Source organism: Motacilla alba, chromosome 7 (assembly GCF_015832195.1).
Source record: "Motacilla alba alba isolate MOTALB_02 chromosome 7, Motacilla_alba_V1.0_pri, whole genome shotgun sequence".
Lineage (NCBI taxonomy): Eukaryota > Metazoa > Chordata > Aves > Passeriformes > Motacillidae > Motacilla > Motacilla alba.
Window position 1 is genome coordinate 25,719,802 of NC_052022.1, and position 22,674 is coordinate 25,742,475.

The following is a 22,674-nucleotide window of genomic DNA, read 5'->3' on the forward strand; positions in this document are numbered from 1 at the left end:
CTGAGAACAGTAAGTTTTGTTGAAAAAAATAGGTTAAAATTATATTATTCTGGTCTTCATTGAGCCAAAAATGTCAGAAAAGCTCAAAATACCCCCCCAACAAGGTTGAGCACTTCAATTTAGTCACTTTTAACTTGTCGACCCATTTCTAAAGAAACAGTGTGTGAATAGCTCTAAAGGGTCCTTAAAAGGGAAAAAAGAGGAAGGAAATTCATATATGCTCTTTAATGTTCTCCATATATGTAGCTTCTTCCGAGACCCACACTCCTAAGGTTTCACAAATCAGAAAAGGCTGAAAAGCACTGCTACTTATTATTGCCTAAATAATTTCTTCATTACATTATGTTGTAAGTAAAAAATAAACCTAGATGAGGCCCGCTAAAAGCCAACAACTTGTGCAGTCCTTATTAGAACACACTGGAATACTGTAAATTCATACTGAGAGATGCACTTCTAAAAATAAAATTATATAATGAGGGCTCAACAAAGCTTCCCTTAAAGTAAACAAGCACTGTTTCCATATTTAAAATTAAGCCCTTTTTAAATATGTTGTTTGAACAGTTACCACAGCACTTTTAGTATGGCAGAAGAAAAAAACCAGTAAACAGACTAAACAAACACAAGGGAATTTTTTTTCCCTCTTATGCCAATAAAACAAGTGTTCTGCTCAACACAAATGCTTCCCTTATATTGTCTAGAACTTAAATTACTGTCATATTGTGCTTGTGGTGATGTGAGAAGGTAGAACTGCATAGTCTGTTTTCATTGCAAAAATAGTAAGAAATAGAAAAGGTGAATAAGTCTGTGGAAAGGTAATAAGCTTGCTAAAATTCTCTGAGTTTTAGGCTAGTAAGGGTTTGTCTTGTTCATTTAACTCAAACAGAATCATTTTTATATGGCAGAGAATAAAACTTTGGCTCTTACAGCTGACCATACTGCATCACTGAGAGCCAACTGGCTCCACTGGACACAAACCCACAGATGCCAGGCTACAACATTCAGACTCCAGTACACACTGACTTGGCTCTGTGCTTTAGGCTCTGTCAACTCCCCGTCTTCCAGTATAACCAAGGCTGTTACACCTTGGACTAACAGGAGCAAGAAGAAACCAGGAAGAGCAGTTCAGTCTTCTGCGGGTAAAGAAGACTGCACACAAGCAGTTTTGGCTAGGCATAGCTCTCATTAGCACCACTTCAGCCTTGACCATGTCATGCTCTTGCTAGCCCTGCACACAGCCAGGGGGGCATGCACCCACATTTCCCCATCCTGCACATTCCAGGATGGCTTTTTAGTCAGCCCTGGCCTAAAGTGGCTCTGACTTCACGCCGTGCTGCAGTAGTAGTGCAAGCTCCACGGAAGTCAGATTACTGGGAAGACAGGAATCAAAACTGCAAGTAGCACAGTGCTTTTCACACAGCTCTGAGCACAAAACCCATTAGGGTCAAGCTGCCCTACAAGAGCCAACTCCAACAAGCCTGTCTTAGAGGCTCGGTTTGTCACTGCTATAACTTGTCTGTGAATTATGCTCAGCTGACAGTATCACAGTAAGTATCTAATAAAGGTGTTTTCCCCTTCCTCATTCAGCACCAAAGGCACTTATTCTGTGCAGGTAATGTGAAATTAAGTCCACAAATATGGTGGGTTGATATCCATTAAAATTATCATAACATGAAGCACACAAAATGTGATGGGCTCTGAAGACTTCAGCTGGACTGTTTCCTGCATCCACTGGGAAGGCAAGAATTCAGACAGCGAGGTTTTCTACCTACAAATGCATTCTGCTTCTTAGTACACCCCAGTTTGGTATCAATTTCCATCACTTACTTAAAAGAAGACCCAAACAAACTGGGGAGCAGCTTGTATGTTATCAAAGAATTTAAAGATTCTCTTAAGTGAGGAGAATTAGAGACAAAATAGTGTTTAACTCAACTACATTGTAGTAAACCTATATTTAGAAATCAAGTTGCATTTCATTATCATTATGTTTATCTGGTTAAGAAAGAAGTAGGAGATGTATTCAGAGAAAACAGAGATCTAAAACCCATGTGTGTATCATCCCACATATATATATTCTCTAAAAAATAGATAGTGAATAGAAAAATCAGACTTCAAATAAGGCAATGAAGTCACACCTATAAATAGATTTAATTTGTAGAATGTTAATAGTTAATAAGAAATTTAATAATATGGCATCATATTAACCATCTTTGTGGCTGGTAGCATCTCATTTGTCTGGGGTCAAGTGATAATTCTTCTTAATTATCTGCGGACAGACTATGAAGCTTTTGGCATATAACACATGCATCTTCTTGAAATACTTTTTTCTAAAAATCTCAAAAAGTGTAACAGAAGATAGCTGTCAGAGCATCATACAGCCTGCTTCTGATCCTGTACAGTTCCATGTCTAAAACTGTGACAAAATGACCATCTGACAGTAATTCTGTACACAGAAAATGAAAAGCTATGAGTGAAGAACTCAGACAATCCAAACAGCTTTATATTGAACGGAGTGTGAAAAAAGTCTTCTAAGAAACAGATACAGGTTTGCCTGCCAGAAAAAAAAAAGTTTAGAACAGCCACAGTCTTATCACTAGCATTCATTAAATGTTATTGTTAAAATTAAACTCTGCCCCAAGAAACAGTCTTTTAAAATACTCTTTTAAGTATCACATCCTCTCATTTGAAATTAAAAGTTTATTTTCTCTTTCAGACACCTGCTGTCCTCTTCAAGTACTGTAATGTGACACTCGACGTGCAATTGAATTATTCTAATATAACATACACCAGATGTCATGACCACACTTCACTTTAACTTGAGAAAAATCAAAAAGAACAAAGTGTGAACTCAATTCAAGGTGTAAAGAAAAATCACAAATTCCATGGGAACATACGAGACATAAAAAAGTGTCATTAAGTACTATTACTTCTATTGTTTTTCAGTATGACCCCTGGTAAACAGGAACTCTCTCAGTCAGCTCTTGCATCTGAAATTACAGCATACCATTTGTGCTAACAACTTCTATGATCATTTCTGTGAGCTTCTTTCCAAAGAGCCTCAATTGTACAGTAGCAAAGAAACACTCACTGACTGCCAAATTACAGCTTAAAGTTATTCATCTTGTGCCATTTGAGCATTTGCCCTACAGCTTTTGACAAACATTCATGTTTTTTTCTCACTTCATCAGTCTCCTCAGCTGAAATGGCAGGTGAAGTGCAAGTTAATTTAGAGCACAGTCTGAAACTGTTGTTTCAGACAAGAGAGGGAGCTGTGAGCTGAGAAGGAAGTTATATGTAGGGCACAGTGGGAACACCGCTAATAATGCAAAAGGTTAGTGAATGGCAGCTAATAATGTGAAAGGTCAGTGAATAGTGGCTTGATTTTTTTGGCATATTTTATTCATATTTTAAGTTTAAAAAAACATTTCTACAAGAACAAGCCTCAGATAGTTAACAAACACAATAATTAAACACTGCGTTACTGGCAAAACCTGCAATGACAGCTCTGAAAAATAAAGTCATATATAGATGGCAGACAAGATTAGACAAATCCTGCTATTTCAGCCCCAGCAGCACCAACGAGACTAGTGTTCAGGAAGTCTTAAAGAGCAAGGAAGAATGCCCTTGTGGTTACAGTATGGGCTGCAATTCAGGAAATCTGCTTTTAATTCCCAGCTCTCAACATGTTCAAGGACTATATTTTGCAAGGAATTTAACACCTGGGCACTCTGGGCATCTTCATTTGGGCAGGGAGGGGGAGAGAAATAAGGGAAGCAAAGAAGAAAAGCAGTATGGGGCACTTTCCCAGCTGGCTCATCTGTTATCAAGTAATATTTATTTTATTCCAGTAAAACAACACTACAAATCAGTACCAAATCACCAACACTGAATTGTAATTCTGGATTCATCCCTACATGTCACTGCCCCCTGTGTCCAGAATATAAGCATTTTCAACTACTTGTTCTGAAAAAGCAGATGGAAGTGTGCTTTTGGCACTGCTGGCTAAACAAGCAGGCCTTTCGAAGAGCATGTACAGTGAGTGACAAAGTAAATGAGTTAGAACAGCTGATATTGTGAAGCAGGTTTGATCCACAGTTTATAGTGAATTTGTGAAAAGCAGTGAATTCTCCCATAAACTTCCTCAGGATTAAGTCACTGCCCTCTCGCTGAGTACTTGATTCCCACAGAAAATAAAATAAAGTCTTAAAACAAAATTCTCAAAGGAACATCCTGGAATACAATTCACGCAGACCAGTTCCTCCCTCATCCTGAAACCAGGCAGGAACTTAAATAAAACATCCCAGCCGCTTCCCACTTTGCAGACAGGAAAGCACAACTCACCTACGGTCCTCAGACTTGGGGATGGGGTTGGTGCAGCGTTGGCTGTTGTACTTGGCCACATATTCACATTGCTTGAAGGGGGCAGTCTTGTCCTCCAGAACGTGTCTGATACAGAAGGCGTAGCCGTTAAGTCGCCTCTGCTTGCACAGTTTGGGGCTATATGAGCACAAGGGCTTATTGTCAACCTCAGAGAAGTGTATGTGTTTGCCTTCATACATCACGTGACTCTATTCCTTGTGAACATCAGCTGAAAGAACCAAAATATTGAGACAAATCACATAACGGAATCAAAACTGCATTCAGTTCTAGGTTGTGTGTTTCATTCTGACCGGAAAGAAGGATCCAAAACAATACCTGATTTTAAATCTTCTGTACCATGTCAGTGTTAAGAGAGAGCCCCAAGGACACCACTATCTTGGAATGATGATGAACCAAGATGAAGCAGATTGTCTAAGGAAAATATCAAAAGGGTCACTGTCAGTCAGAATAAAATAGATATTACTACAGTAAGTAAACAGGCACACGTAGTCACCAAGCCTGTGGTTCAGCTAGCATGCAATAAAACAACAGCACAACAGTTTTCAATCAGTAGTCACAGATCCTTGGGAAACATTAAAGAAATTACTGGGGGAAAGAAAATTCTACTGCTACCACACTTAAATCACTTTAACAGAACTTCAATCATCTACCAGAAAGTGATTAGAAGTTACAAGTTGAGAAAGGTTAAGTGGCAGATTAGATCAGTTGCTTTCATAAAACAAGTTGAAAGATGATTAACCCATTTGATTGCAGAGGGTTTACCTCAAGGTATCTTTGTTTACAAACCACCAAAGACTGTCTTTGTTCTGCAAAATTACTTTGCCAGTCACTGCAACAAAGCATTATTTAAGAAAAGCTTTCTTTACCACACCTGATGACCAGTCTTTCAGATTTTGTAGCTGCTTACAATTTCTGCAAGCATCCGTATGCAGTCCTTCCTGAGGTCACCATGGTTCTCCAAAGTTTATCTTACCTCACTGTACTTATTTTAGGGAAAAGCAGGCATTAATACCAGTCAGTACTCCCATGAATGCCAGAAGGGCTGAAATGTCAATTCAGCAAGAGGCTGGGATCCTACAGTGGTTCCTACAATTCCTGAAGCAGGTTCCTACAGTGCAAATCCATGCAGCCATAAGGTACTTTTTTCAGTTCCCAACATTATGGAGGTCTTTAGCAATCATCTCTTTAAAAAAAAACAAACAAACCCCCCAAACCATCCCAAAGTAGTTTCAAAAAAATTAACAGTACATACATTCTGCACCTACTGTGATACAGTAAATTTAACCTGCAAAGGGTAGCTTTTATTCAGAAAGGTCATCCTGAAGCACTGGAATGAACTCTTGAGCACTGTGTATTCATTCAGTACCCAGTTCAGTTTCATATGTGTTATACACCAAGGAAAGGAATATTCATAGAGGTGATAGTCAGGAAATATATAATAAATTAGAGGCATGTGACAAATTTGAAGATTAGCACCTCAATGAAATTACTTGTTCCCAAGACCCAAAATGGCAAGAGCAGAATTGCAAGGAGGAAACCTACACAGACTTCACAGGAAAGATGCACTTTCCTCTTGTAAAAGTATAAGCCTCCACTTTCTGCTGTAAAAAAAGTACCATAAGAAAATGACAAAGCACTACAGCACTGGGGATCTAGAAAAACAATTTTTAGTCACTAGGGCAAAACAAAACACCCTATCCCACAGAGTAAACAACATAAATCTGGCCTTCATTAGCATATATCTAGCTATAGATGCAGAAAGCTGTAGATGCAGAAGAGTACTAAAAGATTTAAAAACACACTTAAAATTCTTGGAACACCTGTACATGCACACGTACAGCATACAGAGCATACGAAAGGAGACAGGTGCTACAGAAGGTAACTATTGCAAGCCACCTGAACAATCATTTGACAACAACAGTAACTTTGTATTTCCTCTTGATACACATTTTCCCTTTCCACGCACACAAGGAAGCAGCCAGCCCCAGAGGCAGAAGCCTCAAGCTTTGCTTACATCAGAGACACAACATATGCAGAGTCACCTAGTCCAATTTCAGTTACCCCCCCAACTTTTCTCAAGGCACTATATATATATATATATATATATATATATATATATATATATATATATATATATATATATACACACACATATACTTGAAACCAACCAATCACTGGAGTATGACTTTCCACAACAACATGTCAGTCTTAAGAACAAGAAAGTTCACTGTTGACTGTTTGACTGTTTGCTTCAAAAAGACTCTTTTTGAAGCATGTTCAGGATCAAATATTCCTTTTGGTCACCTTGGCTCAGGCAGATACTGACATACCTTTCAGTATTATTCAGCAACAACATGAAGGAAACACATAAATCCCATGGGAACACAACGACCCATCCAGGAGTTGTGGTCAGTGTTTGTATCCCATATGCTTGAGAGATGGACTCCTGTATTACTGTGGCAGCAAAAGTAATCAAATGAGTCTCAACTACTTGCATCTCACACACACAACACTGACAGAAAGCCTTTGGCTGCAGAGTCTGCTTCTCTCAGCTTATCTAAGCTTGGATTAGGTGGCATACTGGACTGGACATAAAACTTGAAAGATCAAGTGTATCTTGCAGCTGGGGTGACCCACATGTTGCTCTCTATTTTCCTCTGGTTTATTTATCACCTTCCTTTAAGCTACTACTATCATGCTTTGCAGAGTTTCTGATGGATCACTAACTTTCTCCTCTTTTGTACAACCCAGCTGTACTTCTTTTCTGAAGGTTAGCAAGCAATAGACCAAAGAAAGAGTTCCTTAGGATGGTTCCAAAGTAAACAGTGAGAAATGCATACCTTGAGTGCCTCTGCTAAGCTTCTGTAAGGAAACTGCTCCACAGTTCCCAGCCACTAATCCTAGATTTATTCTTGTGGCCACAGTCTTATTTTTGGATTTAACTCATAATTAAGTCTTATTTTTGCATTTAACGTGACTGTGTCAAGGCAGGCATAGTATTTCACTTCTCACTTGTCTGAGAGATACAGAGCACAAGGACAATGCCATTTGAAACACTCACACAAAAATAGTGACAATAATCCCCAGGGAAACCAACGAGCATGAACGTGAGGTTTTGGGTCTATATATACACTAAGAGAAGCTCATGCAAATATAGCCATGTTAAAAATCCTGACAGTAATCAATTAGTGCAAGGAACAAGAAAGCCAACCAACATGGTAGCCAACCAATGTTATATTAAAAAAAACAAGAGAGCAATTTTCTCAAACTTGCAATTATATCTTTATTGGTAGATTCTTAAACAGACTCCCCAAAAGACATGTCACTATGTGGATACATTGCCAGGAACAGAGAATGAAGTTGGACTTAATCTAAAAAGAGCTTTTTTTTTTACTTCCATGGCATCCCATATAAGAGAGAGAGAGTGTGTGTGTGTGTGTGTGTATGTGTGTGTGTGTGTGTGTGTGTGTGTGTATGTGTGTGTGTGTGTGTGTGTTTTTATAAATATATATATATAAAAATAACAAAGACACTTAAATCTCTTCCTTCTGATTTCATCTGATGCAGCATTTTATTTTTACCAATTTACAGGAGTTCTTATCAGAGCTTTTTGCTGCTACGTAAAAAGCAGCACAAGCATGGAATAGGCACATGTCACTTATCTGAGGAGAACTGAAACTACACTTAGCTAAATAGTGGGTGGGGGAGAAATTATTTTTGTCCCACAGGATTCAGTAAGAGATGACGGAAACATGGACTTCCCCTGGAAAAAGCAAATGCTTAAGCAGCTGTACTTCACTATAAAAATATCAGGATACAAAACTTTCTGGAAGCTGTTTTCGGTTTTGCATATATATTCTACATTGAAGATGTAGGAAGGTTCAACAGGAAAAAAAATTATGCCTGTATGTGCTCAAACTAACTTTAGCCACAACCTGTGAAGAATGAGAAACCAGAAGCTGCTTCTTGAGGAACCTAGATTTTCCTTAAACAACCAATTCTAAATAAAAGATTTTGAGCTAGTAAGAAAGAACAGGGCAAAGAACAGAAGGGAATCCAAAAATGCATGCCCTTGCCAAATGATAAAAAACATGACTGAGGTTTAAAAAATCATGATAGGGAATAAGGTAAATACAGAGCAGCCATACCAGATCACAAAATATTGCAACTAGGGGTACTTGATGAAGTTAGTAAGAGACTGACTCAAAACATATCAAAGAAGTATTTCTTCATTTTTACTACTCACAGGCAGTGAATTGCTGGAGCTTGCAGACACATGAGACTATGGAAGCAGACAGTACCATCAGGTTCAAAAAGGCAATAGAGAAGTTCATGGACAACGGGGACATAAGTGATGCACTCAGTAGCATGACCATTTTTACAAATATGGGTGGTGGAGGAGTAAGAGAAGAAAGCACAAAAAAGTGTCTGGGCTTTAACGCCCTTCCTAAGTAGCATCACTTATTCCTACCTCCCTAGACAGAACATTAGGTTGGATCCAAGCTAATCTGACCCAGCAGGGTATTTTTCCCATTCTTATGAGGTTATCATTAATATTTGTAACTTCACAACACATTCACTTCTCCCCTTGTCCCATTTTTTATTCTTGAGCAGCTGACTGGAAGAAAATCTCCTCCCTCTGGCTAAAGTCCTATCTGGACATGTGAAGAAGAGTAACAAACTTAGCACCCCAGCAAGGCTTTACAGCAAGGACAGGCAGGACACAGAGCAAAGTCACACTCTGAGACATTAGCACTTAAGAGCAGAGCTATTTGTCCTGCTGAGTGCAGCCACTGGTTGTCCGTAAGATAACTGAAGGTGGTTTGCACAGTGACTACAAAAAGAGAAATGAAAGATTTCAGTACACACAGGAACACACCTGTCCAACTGCCAACACCTACTATCACCCACTGGAAGAAGCCAGCTTCCAACTTGCTTCTACTACTGGCTTTTCAGAACGGGCATAATCAGCTCCCTTGCAGTGCACATCAGCTCCAAAGACAACACAGCTGTAGCTTTGCACTCCACATACCCTCTTCCAAAAGAGTTAAACAGTCCTTCAGAGAGGCTGGAAAACAGTGTAGCAGCAAACTTTGGAGGATGATCTTTACTATAACCATACGCAAGTAGCAGCATTATGTCATACAGAAATCTGGTACCTGACATCATGAGTAGTCTACAGGGAAGGCAATGGCTTACTCACTAACAGAAAGCCCAAAGCACTAGAGCCTCAAAACTCAGATCAGTAATTTTGCACAAATGCTGTGCTGAAAATACTAGAGTATTTTAAATCATGTGGGTTGATACATTCTTAAACATATGCTCAGAACTTGACATTCAATGTACGTAAGACCCTTTTAGGCAATGGAATCCCCAAATGCATTGTAAATTGCAAGGCAATTATATGCTGGTGGTTAAAAGATGTATAATTAAGAGGACTGAGCTCAGAGCTTCACACACTGCAGCCAAACAAAATCCACAACTACAGAGGTCTTTACTGTGTTGTTTGCATTTGCTAATACTAGCCTAAATTTCATGTTAAACTGCTTGGTGTGTTCATGACATCTCACAGACAAGGTACAATCATCTCCGTAGGTTCCCAAAACCATCAGGTTGGGGCCAGAAGTAGAACACGGATCTAAAAGAATCTCAGCTTGTCCACAAGCACAAATAACATAAATAGTAGTTTTGTCATTTCCTCTTGACCAAGAAAGAACAAGTACCTGTCACTGTCAGACCCATTTCCTGAAACTGAGCAAACACGCCGAGTGCAAGATGTTTGGAAACATGGAATTTCATCCACTCCAAGATGAACAGAAGCCATAAAGTTCATGACAAAAAGACAGGCACTTAAAGCTATTTTATAGCAAAACTTTTCAATCAGTGTTAGTAAAAAGTATACTTCTAAGTATGAATCCAAAACATTCATTTTCTCTATTTCATAGCAACTAATACCTCTCTTTGAAATGTTTTGTTCTATCAAGAGAAGCTGTACCACATCTAATCGTGATCAACATCAACACCACAAAGTTGTGAATTCTGTCCCTATGCTGTGATCTAACCGTAAGTCTGGCTTAGTACCAGCCAGCTACCAAACTAAGAATGCTGTAATTGTGGAAACAAGAGTCTTTTTGTCAAATTGAGACAGAGGACACTGGGAAGCAACCAAAGTCAGCTACAAGAGTTCCTGTACAGAACACTTTCATTAACTAGAGTACAGTTCTTACTCAGGAAGGCCTCTGAACACTTGCTCAGGAAGGTACTGCAACACACATGCAAGTACCCTGACAGATCAAGGCATTCAACATGTTAAGATCTTACAAGATATTTTTAGTTACCACCTGGAATCGTATTTTGGACTACTTTTTTTCCATATGTTAAGATCTACCTAGGAAGAAAGAAGCAATATTGCCCTCATTCTGCCTTTTTAGAAAGCTTATTATTTCAGTTCTGGCAAAAGGCAGTTTACATTGCATAAGGATGTCCAATATATTAACAGAAAAGCAGCAGAATGTTTTAGGCAACACAGATAAAACAGATTATGTTTTAGAATATAACACAATAAATACAGAATTAAACTTAAGCATTATTCCTAATAATAGCAACAGCTAGAGAACTTACAGACTTGTAATTGGTTACAATCAAGAGCAGAAAACATAACTATGAGGAGGAAAGTAAGAAGTTTTTGCTCATAAACTGAAGAGGTTCTTTTTGTTCTCCTACACTACATGAACTTAAGCAGGAATTTTAATTTCAGCTGATTCACTCATCTATACTTCATAGTATCTTAGAGAAAGCCTGGCAAAGACAGCACAGACCCTAAAAAACAACAAACATTTAAGACTCTACAAATTTTATAAATTTCAGAGGATTTCTAAATAAAAAAGAACCTATGTAGGAAAATTTGTAACTACTGCCAAGTGTACATTCCTACACATTTCAATAAAGTAATTTCCTAAGGTTCAAGACGGGTTCTGTATCTTGAAAGTCTTTTGAACAAGGATTTCCCTATTTGAGCAGAAGGTCTCCAAGCCCCAGTCCTGCTATCACATCCTCACAGGGAGGTTGTCACGCACAGTTATTTCAATGTAGTTATAAACAGGCCTGGGTTTTGCCAGGATGAGCAGGGCTGCAAAGAGGTGGCCTTCAGATACAGCAACAAATGGACCCTTTGTGACATTGCAACACGGCAGAAATGTACTTTAAAAACATTACCTCAAAATACCAAAAGCAATATCCTGAGATAAAGTAGAGATTAAACATACCATAACACACCTTGCATCTGTACTTGGGGAAAAAAAAGGTCCAAGTCTTTTATTTATTCAAATAACACATAGCCTGCCTTTCCAGATGAGGTTAAACAAAATACCTTTGTCTTATTTTTAGTCCTACAATACTACAAAGACAAATAAACTTATTTTCTCACAATACAGTATCATTCTTGCTTCAGTAGGAATACTTAATAAACAAACCAATAGAGCTCCTCACAGAGGAGCCCTTCAGCAGGTATAAGCTATTGGAGTTTCAGTGTGGTCTTAAAATAAATTTGTACCTCCTGATGCTTTACCATACCATGGTAACATGGTACATGCAGTTCTGTAGGACCACAAATTCAATCACTCATCACAAAAATACTGAACATCAAAATAACCCTCAGTACATTTTGTGTTGCTTTCTGTAAATAATTTATCTTTGCAATTAATAAAACTTGCGTGATTTTTGTATATATTACAAACAGTTCATGCAAAAGACTGCATGTCACCAGTTTGTAAGTGACAGCTTCATACACGAGCACTCCAGTTCAGCCATCAGCAGTGGTACCTGGTGGGTATGGCCTGAGCATGGAATACTGCCACTACAGGTGAGCCCATAGGGAAGGGCACCTGTCTACAGGGGAACAATGCATTGCCCTAATTTTGTCAATTTTATTTTTAAGTTTCCCAACCCTCAAAAACTGAAAGGCCTTAAAATAAACCTGCATTGCACATTGTTGAGTAACAAAGTTAGAACTAACTCTATGTATTTTAATCAGATGGTATAAGGCTTTAAAAGGTGAGTGTCACCGTCGCTTCCAAAATTCATTTGAGGTCACTTGTATAAAGCCATTACAATTTTGACCTAAAAGATACATTAAGGAATATTTGACCGAAACGTGCCACCTCCCGCATTAGAAACCGCAGCTATTTCACCTGTGCGGGATGAAGTGTGATGGTGGGTCTTCCAGTGCACTCACTTCACAACTACCAGACGTTCTTTTCCCTGAAAAAAAGGATCCTTTCATTTTCAGTCCTGGAGGGCAGCAGCACCTCACAGAGACCCCCCAGCCCAGCGGGACCCCAGCCCACAAGGACATGAGAGGGAGCCAGACACAGCCCTTGCCGTGCAGGGGCTACCGAGGCGATCCCCTCCCCGGGCTGAGGTGCCAGTGGGCTGTGGCTCCTGTCCCGCTAACGGGTCCCGGGACAGTGGGGTGGCCGAGGGACCCCGGCCCGCTCCCGGCCCGGGCTCAGGCAGCCGCCGGCCTCGGCATGTGCCGCTGCCAGGGCAGCCCCCCGCCCCTGCCCCTCGTCCCCTGCTCCGGGGGCCGGCCCGGGGCCGCACGTGCCGGCAGCTTAGGGGGCGGGGGGGGACACTCCGAGGGCTTCCCCGCACCCCCAAAACCGCCCGCCACTACCTCCCAAAAAGTTGTGCGGCGAATCCACCCGCCGCCGGCCCGGCCGAAGGGGGTCACCGACGGGGGAAAGACGGGGTACGGGACCGGCGGGGGGGAACCTGCGGCCGCATTCCGAGGTGCCCCCGCCCCGCCGGCACCGTCCCCACGGCCGCGGGCGGGGGGTGGCCGGCAGCGGCGTTGTGGGGGTAAAGCACCCCAAAAACGCTGCGAAACTTTCCAGGCCGCGGCCGGCGCAGCCCCGCGGGACCGGCACCGCCTCCGCCGCGGCGGCCCCGCACCGGGCTGGGGGAGGGGGTGCCCCCACACCCCGGCACCGCTCATTAAAAGTCATTTCGGCAAATTAATGCCGCCCCCGTCCCCCCGTCCCGCGGCCCTCTCGCCCCGCGCGGGGGGCGGGGGGTGGGGGGGGGGGGGTTCTTTGGGGGGAAGAGCGGCCCCAGCCGCGGCGCCCCCACCGCTTCCCCCCAGCCGCCCGGCCCCGGCAGCGGCGGGGCTCGGCCCGCTCTGGGCCCGGGGCCCGGCGCGGGGGGCCCGGCGGGGCGGGGAGCGGAGCGGCCGGGCCGCGCTGCGCCGAGGCCTAGCGCCCCCCCGCCCCCGTTCTCCCCCGCCGCCCTTCACCTCCTGGGCAAAGGCGCCGCGCCCCGACCCTCCCGCTGTGCCCCGGTGGCCGTCTCACCCCCCTCCGGCGCTCCTCCCGGCGCCCGAAAGCTTCAAAAACCCCCCTGGCTCCCCGCACCCCCTACTGCGGCCTACGCCGCTCCGACCGATCCCCGGCCTCGCGTAGCCCGCCTCCCCGCCCGCCCTGCACCCTCCGCACCGCCTGCCGCGCTACGCGAGCCCGGGGATGCAGGCCGGGCCTGGCTTACCTTTCCAGCTGCTTTTTTTTCCCTCCTCTCTCTCCTCTCCCCCCTTTCCCTCTGTTGGGCTGACAGATCAGAGTTTCCTCCCCAGCAGAGGGACTGGGAATGTGCTCGGGCTCTGTGCTGAGGAGCTGCTGCCCCCCTGTCTCTGAGAAGATCCTGCTTTTTGTGGAGAGGAAGCTTTGGGGGCTCTTTTATTATTTTAAAACTACAAAGTGCTCAGAGGGTAGGTGATTATTAAGGGGAATCCCTGAATATATTCTCCAGCAAAGAAGGCAGGGCTGCTGGGGCTGCTCAAGAAGAGAGCCAGCAGCCTCCTATAGCACCACTACAGGCACTGAGAGGACATAACATCAGAGAGCGGCTCCTCTGCCCTCCAAAACAACAACTTTCCTACCATCTTGGAGGTAGTAGCGAGGGAGAGAGGGGGGAAAAAAAAGTACAGAAGGTTTTTTAAAGTGTCAATTTGGAGGAGGGAGACAAACGGCCAAAACAAAATATTTTATCATTTGTGTGACTTTTTTTTAATAAAAATAAAATACAAAGGCTCGTGGCTGAAGAATTTTTTTTTAATAATCTGTAAAGATCAACTCTGGAAAAAAAATTAAAGGAGGTACGGTAAAAAATATATTTTTAGTAACTTCGTTGTTCTTAAAGCTATGTAATTTTTTTCTTTATTTTAAAGTTGATTACTTTTTTGTCATTTTGTGATGGTTATAAAAATTAGTGTGTAATTGTGAAAGTTTGTGTAACTTTTTTTTTGTATTCTTAGTCTTAGTAAACAGCTGAGATTGATGTCGGATAGTTTGGTGTAACTGTACCATAACGTCTTTCTCTCTCTCAAGGCATTGTAAATAAAATTGGATATACAGGTAGGTATTAAAAAAACCGGTATTTTTAAAATTTTTACTTTTTTATTTCTTTCTAGAGTAGGCTATGTAGAGAAACGATCTGGGATTTAATGTGAGTGAGAGGAACCCATGATAGATATCTGAAAAATTGTGCTGTCATAAATTTAGCATTGTCTGCCCTTCAGGATGGGATGTGAAAAAACAGAACTCATGGCAAGAAATTTTGGGGGCAACAGTTGAATTTTGTTCTTAATATTTTCAAAGCACTTTGCAGCCTTCTAAAAATCTGTTTCGGTTCTTTTTAAGTTACTGTTTTGATTTAGGGGCTTTGTTCTTGATATTTATGAATATTATTCCTAACTTATAGTTGAGAAATGCTATACATTTATACTACAGTGTCTTGTAATATAAATTAATATTACTTTTTTTGTTGCAGATTCCTTTATTAGATTGTAAAAAATATAGTAAATGCTGTCAAAACAGTGCCAGATGCTGTGGTGTATCTGTAGGTGAAGACACTGAGTACTGTATTCAGCAGATCAGTGATAATGTTTCTTGAAGTAGTATTATGCACAGCCCTATTCAGAGATGAACTGCAAAGATGCCTTTTTATTTGTCCCGAAGGAAGAGGAAATAATTAGGAAACTAATGAGCTATACATTATGTTTTTTCCATTGTAAAAATTATTCAGGTGGTATAGAGTAAATGAACTGCAGTCAGACTAAGGTCATGGGGATGAAGTACTGAATTACTTAGTATATTATCGACCTCTTCCTCTCCCCTGCCATATCTGAAATATATGGGTTTAGTTCAGTTCTTGTAATCTTTTAAAAAAAAAAAAAAAATCCCGTATTTTAGGTACATCCGCATTCCGAAACATACTTTGAGTTTGCCCAGCCTGCATGGTGAGTGTAGTTCGTGTGTTCATAGTGGGCTTTTCATTTAGATAAATAGGTTTCAATTAAAGTATAATTACAAGTCAGCTGGTCTTTGTGTCAAACTGTTTTTGTTTAGCAGAGTTTTTTAGATTATGCTTAGTCTAGCTCATTTTTAATAATCTGGAGTGTTGCGTTCAATGGAATTGTTGCATGGGAGGTGTTTTTCTGTTATTTGAGGTTTTTTCTGTTTTTCAGTTATTAATCTGTTAAATGGATAGTTCTGCTGATGTTAGAAAACAACAACAAAAAAACCCAAATATGTTGCTCCTATATTGTATTTCAAAAGAGTTTGTATTTTGTATAGAAGTAATGCAATAATTAGGGTCCTTCATCATTTTACCAGTCATTATTGTATGCTTCAGAACATGAAGTATGGTTATTCTCTTTGTAAGCTGTTTCAGCAAAAATTACTTTTATATCCTATACCTGAAATTCATTCCAGGAATGACAGGGATTACAAACGTTGGTCAGGTATAGGATGATTGAAAAACTGCAAACCCTTTGAAATACTGCAAATAAATTATCTTAATTTATTTAGGAATTCAACAAATGCAGCATAAGTATTTCCTTTCCTTTATTCTAAATAGATAGATAAAGGGCCAAGTTCTCTGACCCCAGTTTTGGAATTCTTGCAGGCCTTACTAACACTCGCTAATTCAGAAGTGCTTGAAGGATCATTGTAGTTTCTTGCATAAAACTCCTACCAAGCCGGTAGGATTTTGCACAAGTACCAAATTCAAGTTTCTGTACAAAGTGATTTCTTGTATTAACCATTGTGTTAAACAAGAGAATGGCTACTTTCAGCATAATTCAGTAGTTCAGCATAATTCAACTAGAGTTCAAGTTCTCTTCATTGGGCTACTTAGATTTTTTTGTGTTTTAGGAAGAGAGACACCCCATGAACAAGTAATCTATGCCGCATTTCTCTGTGGTACTCTTAAGAATATCTGTACAGCACACTTAGTATCTTGGAACTGTATTTTTTAAATGGGATGCAGGTAATTCAACATTTTAGAGAAATGGCTGTGAATGCACTTGAGAAGCTGAGCACAGAAACAATATTAAACCTTTTCTTGAGCTTATGTATTTGACTTTGCAGATACTGACTTTAATCAGATTACTTCCTTGCCTGCCTAAATTTAAACTTGCGTAGCATTACACATTTTGGTGACATCCTAAGATCTATTTGATGTGTTTTAATTGTGAAGCCAGAAGCTTAATGCGAAGCAAAATGAGAAACATTTTGAATCTGGAAGTTTGGAACAGGAAAACTTGGAATGAAATACTTCTAGTATCTTGTACAAAAAAATTATTTCAATCTTTTTAAGGAGGACAAAGTAAAGAGGAAAAAATTGCCAGATCTTGGTTGTGTGGACTATTGTGTAATCATTCAACAGAGAAATTGAAAATTTTTAGTTCATGGATGGATAAATTTATTTAACAAAACTTCATTTACCTGAGAGTAACTTGCTTTTCACTCACTTACTAAGAGATGCAAATATTATTTTAATTATTTTGCTGAAAATAAAATGTTATTCGGTAACAATGTAAAGGAGCAGTCTGCTAGCTTTAGTAATGTAGAATGAAATTATTTTTTAAAAATATTTGCTTATCTTTATGGACAAGACTCTTAGGTTGGGACATACATTACTTTGATGGGTAGAGCAGTGCTCTGAAATTACACTGGAGAACAAATTGGACTCTGAAATTTCTGTACAAGGACAATGTGTAAACCCAAAGCACGAAAGGTCCCCTGTACAACATTCAGAATTGTATTCTGGAACTTCCATTCTTCAGAACGGGTCTGTCTGCCTTGATTTAAATCAGCCTCATCCCTGGACCAACTGCTCCATCCAGTAAACTTATTGTACACTTGAGCACAGAGTGGTCAGAGAACATTAATGTTCTGTAAATCACAGGTTCTGGCTAATGAGGCATTCTGTGCTGATGTGTCTCACTTGTGTTAGTAGTGAGACAGGGCAGTGATGCAATGAATAAGCTTTGTGAGTCTAATAAAGCACTGAAATAGGTGCTTTAGCTTGTACACCAGTTACTGGAGGAGGCTGCATCAAGAAATGAACCTTGACTCTCTCCCAAGGTCGTATGCACCCCGAGTGCAGACCTCAGGAATTTCTGGAGCATGACTTAGACTCTGTGCATGTGATGAAGACTCTCCGGTTCTCCACAAATAGTGTTACAATGTCGGCATCTTGGTATTATTTCTTGAAAGACACATACTGAGGAGACAGTTCCAGTGTCTTCAAATGCTTGCTAAAGGGATTAGCAATTTATTTAAAATGCAAGTGAATGTTGCAAAGGGGAAGAACAACTCTAAGTGTATAGCTGTTAATTCAAGATTTTCTTATCTGAAGAGCCACATTTGTATAGAAGATCATGTCTTTAGGCATTTAAAGACTGAAAAGGGTGAGAAATTAAATAAAACCCAAAGTTATGATACATTCTCCTAAGCAATGTCTTGAGCAGCTGCAATGTGGTATTAGTTTGTGTAATAGTGGCAAGTTGTGGGGTAAAGCTAACCATTAAATCCCAGCATATTGACATTTTTGAAAAATGCTTATTCTTATTTTTCAACAGTTATTTAACATGAAAATTTTATAGCAATGGCTGTCTCTTGTGTATCTGGGTTTCAGTTACTCTGCTGCAGTTGTATGTATTTGATAACCAGCATGCTTTTTGCCACTTTTCCAAACCACTGAGTCCTTATGTTAAAAACACTGTCCATGAGCTGAGGATTTTTCTCTAGGAAAGAGACCCAAGTTATGGCATAAATTGAACTTCTTAAACCAGCTGCTAAACTCCTTCAAACCCGTGCTTAAGTGCATTCCTGTGTGGCAGATGCAGAGCTTAAACTATAGGACAAGCCCTATATACAACAGAGTAACTTTGCTTTACTTTGTTTAAAGCCCCAAACGCTAGCAAAGCAACACAATGTACACATGACTAACCTTGTTTTCCTGAGTGTTAGGGGCTTCATTAAAGCTTTTTTCAGCAATGGGAATTTTGCTGTGGGTTTCAGTGGGAGTATAGCTGCAGAAGTATTTAACCAATTGGGAACAGATGTATGCTAGCTATTACATGATAATATAATTAATTGATAGTGAACTGTACTGAAAATAGTAATTAACTAAGACTTCACTAATCTGTTCTTCATTATCAATGTGTATTTTAATCTGCATTAAATAAATGGTATTGTCTTCCTAAAGCTCAGCAAAGACAAAACAGTAAGACTGTTAATTGTGGGAAGGTTGTGCAGAGTATGTTGGGCATCTGTGGAGACCTCTTTAAATAAAGGACAAGTTAATGGAATAAGCTGTCCCAGCAGAATGCTCCAATACCATCCCATTTTACTGGGAAGCCCTCTGTTAATTCAAAGCATACTATTGTATTTTTACTATCTGCTTCTGTCTGTTGATATTTCATTAACTGTAATTGTAGTGGTCGAGAAGCTCCACACTTTATCACCAGTCCTCTCTGCTATTAGTCCAGTTACTCATTTACATTCAGATTGCAGAGGGTCTTGGTCACCACTGCAGGATGGAAAGATGAGAATTCCTGCTCTGGACCAAATCAATAGTCTCTTCCAACAAAGGTGTGGGATATCCTGTGATGGATAATTGATAATTAAAGGGCATGCAGGAAGGATTTTTCCAAAATAGTTGGAGCTGACCTAACATCAAAGCATAAGGCCTAATTAGTGTCTAGGGTCATGGGATTCCAGTGGATTTTGAAAGTTTTTTGTTACACACAAAGTTTTTTGCTCTTAGTATGTTTCTTTTTGATACATGGTTCTCATCTCTGATTCATTTCAAACAGAAACACACGTGTACATATGATGACAAGAAGAAATAAAACAATTTCTTTGACATATTAGTTAATTATATTCAAAATTCAGCATTGGTTGAGTGAGAATATGTCTCTATTACCTCTTATGCCTCTAAATCTCAGTAGGCTTCTCAGCGTTAGGCACTGTGAATAGACGTGTACATGTAGCTGGAGGAAAACATAATTATTAACAGTGTTTAGCATAGCAGGCTTTGCTGATTATGGAATCACTCATTTTGTTTGAATTACAAGGCTTTATATATGTTATTTATGTCTCTCTGTGCCATTTTTCTGTGGTCCTGAGCTATGGAGAGTTGGAGTAACCTGGGTACTGACATCATTCATTCACTGACGACATTCCATCAACTAATATGTGTTACTGTAAAATGTCTTTTGGATAAAACCTTACACAACAGGAAGGACCATGACTTGTGTAAGCCCACACACATAGTGAAGGATTTGGTGTTCATTTCTGAACTAACTTTTCCCTGTGACTCTCTGTAAACTTCAGTATTTTGTTCACAAAAGTACTTGTGCCCATTTGGCATTTTATGAAAAATAATAATCTATTAACATCTATTAATGAATTGAAAATTGTGTGTTACTTTGGCTTTGGGGTTTTTTTGTTGTTTTTAATAGGAATTTTAAAACTTCTTAGGTAATTCTAGGGGAACTTACACATTTTGACATTTTGTGGGGTTCTTGTACTCCTTATAAAAAACTTACTGCTGTTGTCAGGAAAGTCCTTAGCTTTTAGCCACTCGCCAGAATTCCCCATTTACTTATTACTTTTTTCCATTTTGGTAGTCACCACAAAGTCCTCTTCTATTTGCTTCTCTTGCTTTCTGTTTGTCCTGTCAGTGCTTTGAGAGAGTCATCTTCCAACCCTTCAGCACTAAAGGTGATTTCATCTTACTGCATATTCGAAGGACAACACAACAAATTATTAAGAGACTGTCTTGTTTTGGGAGAGGATATTTTGGCTTAGCCATTGTTTGGAGTATTTTATGAGGAGCAGGGTTGTGGGGACAGAGATGAAGTTATATTACCTTTCCCCGCTGGATTAAGGCTGATGCCAGTCTGCCACGCTGCTTTTCCTTTAGAGCTATGACCCTGAGCTATTTTTCTGTTGGTTTAAACATTAAAATACAGCATATCTCCCAATCAAGCATGTAGCAGATTGTCTTGCAGGACTCTCATCAGCCTCAGAAGAGGCACTGATCCAAAATCTTGTACTTCTTGGGGAAATGCTACAGACACCTTCTTTTCTGCCTTGAGCTATGCTTCAAAATACATTAAATAAGTAAAGTCAGTTCCAGCTGTTTTTATGACTGGCCTAATTTTGCTGGACATTTCAGAGTATTGCTGAGGACGTGCCTGTTTGACTTGAACTCTGTTATGTTTCTTTTTAGTGAAGTAGCTCACTACACTGCCCAGGGTTTTGAGCTCTCTCCCTTTGGAACTACAGGGATGCACCCATGGGATGCTGGTGCTTTCAGTAAGGTGGCTATTGAACAGGGTTTGGTTTTTTGTTTTTTAGGTTTTTTTGTTTGGTTGGTTTTTGTTGTTTTTGTTTGGTTTGAAGTCACAGCTTTACACTTAGATGCTTAAATCTGTCTGCAGTTATAGTTTCTCTTTAATCTGAATGCACCTGGCCTAAACTTGCTTGAAAGTGTAACTGCACAGTATGGTCCTACCTTGAATTAACACACCCTTTGCCTTCTCTACTGCTCACATCCACCTGCTGAAGACAAGACTACCAAAAGGCAAGGTTTAATCAAAGTCATGTTTGTGGTTAATAGTTTGCACACAAGAGCCTTACTTACACTAGGCTGTGCTCAGAGAGGAGGATACTTAATGATTAACCCCATCCATCTCTTCCCAGCCACATTCCTGTTCCTTGGCAGGCTGTACAGGCACAGGAGTGCACAGGAGCAGGCGAGATGAAGGTTACTGCACTTGAACGGAACCGGCGATGCACCCGCTGAGAAGTTCTGCCAGTTGGCCACCAGGTGGAAGCAGGGCTGCACTCGGGGAATTGCAGGATTTGCAGCTCCTCCGGGGCTGCGCTCGGCTCCAAAACAAAGCGTAATAAAGCCCCTGCCCACCCCAGCAGAGTCGGGATAAAGGCACCCACCAGCCTCGCATGTGGAGTGAGCTGCATCAGCACACTGACGCTCAGGCAGTGTTAGCACCTGGCTGGTCAGCCCTTACCATAACCACCAGGAACAATACTCACAGCGTGTTTATCTCCCACCATCCCAGCTCTTCATCACCGCTTTTTCATAATTCTCTAACCTGAGCTTGCAGCTTCAGGACCAGCAAGTAGCAGCACTGACTGTAAACTTTTTCTCTTAAATAAACAGAGGTAAGTTGTTAGAATAGCCCTGTTTCTGTTATTTTTGTTCAAATATTTTGCCTAGCCTACGTCGCTTCCCTGCCTTTGCAGACCCCTATTATGCTTTTGTCATAAGCTGGGTAAAAATCCTCATGTGCACCAACTGTCCAGCCACCAGAGCAAACAGAAGGGATAAGGGGTGGGCTACACTCTAAACTCAGTGATTAAGAATGCTAATTTAGATTTCTCTTTCCTATCTAGTTTCCAACAGTCAAATTTATAGAGAGCCTTGTTGCTATTACCAAGTTTGGCTGACAAATTCTGTACTTGACTAGTTAGGTGGGAAAGAGAGTAGAAACAAGACAGAGAGCACCACATGTACTTCTTCCCCTTCTTCCCTTTCTTGATAAGGGCTGAACAGTTTTTGAACAGAAACAAGAATCTATTATACATAGTAATTGAAGGACATAAAGCTGTCAAAAAACCAAAAAGCATGCCAGAGCTCCCAAAGTAATGCTACAACATTTAAGGGAAAAAAATCTAAAGCTTTTGAACCTTTATAAATTCTGAAGTGAGAACTGACTTGTTGCACAGCTGAAGTTACTCCTCTGTGTTTGTACAACATCAGGGCGCAGGGTGGAAGGTGAAAAAAAGGTTTTCATCTTAGGAGCCTGAGAACCAAATGTTTTTTTGAATACAGGATTCAGCTACACCCTTTCTTCCTATTTTTGGCATATGTCACACACATTTTTCTTTTGCTATGTGCCAATAAACCTCTGCTCCTGCTAAAGAA

General features: G+C 40.5%; 1 protein-coding gene across 6 annotated transcripts in view; it reads right to left on the reverse strand.

Annotated features, from left to right (window-relative positions):
- Positions 1–14,524, reverse strand: part of INO80D (INO80 complex subunit D) — a 46,592-nt gene extending 32,068 nt beyond the window's left edge. For 4 of the 6 annotated variants that reach the window (XR_005257661.1, XM_038143619.1, XM_038143618.1 and 1 more), the window contains exons 1-4: positions 13,918–14,524; positions 12,567–12,636; positions 4,693–4,788; positions 4,339–4,585 (exon numbers count right to left, since the gene is read on the reverse strand). Coding sequence is in view for 5 of the 6 variants with exons in the window: in XM_038143619.1 (XP_037999547.1) it covers positions 4,339–4,556 (218 nt within the window). In the remaining variant the exon portion in view is untranslated. Of the gene's footprint in view, positions 1–4,338; positions 4,586–4,692; positions 4,789–12,566; positions 12,637–13,051; positions 13,414–13,727; positions 13,846–13,917 lie in introns of those variants that run through there. The other 2 variants (XM_038143621.1, XM_038143620.1) reach the window with 2 other exon arrangements.
- Between the last annotated feature and the right edge of the window lie 8,150 nt (positions 14,525–22,674).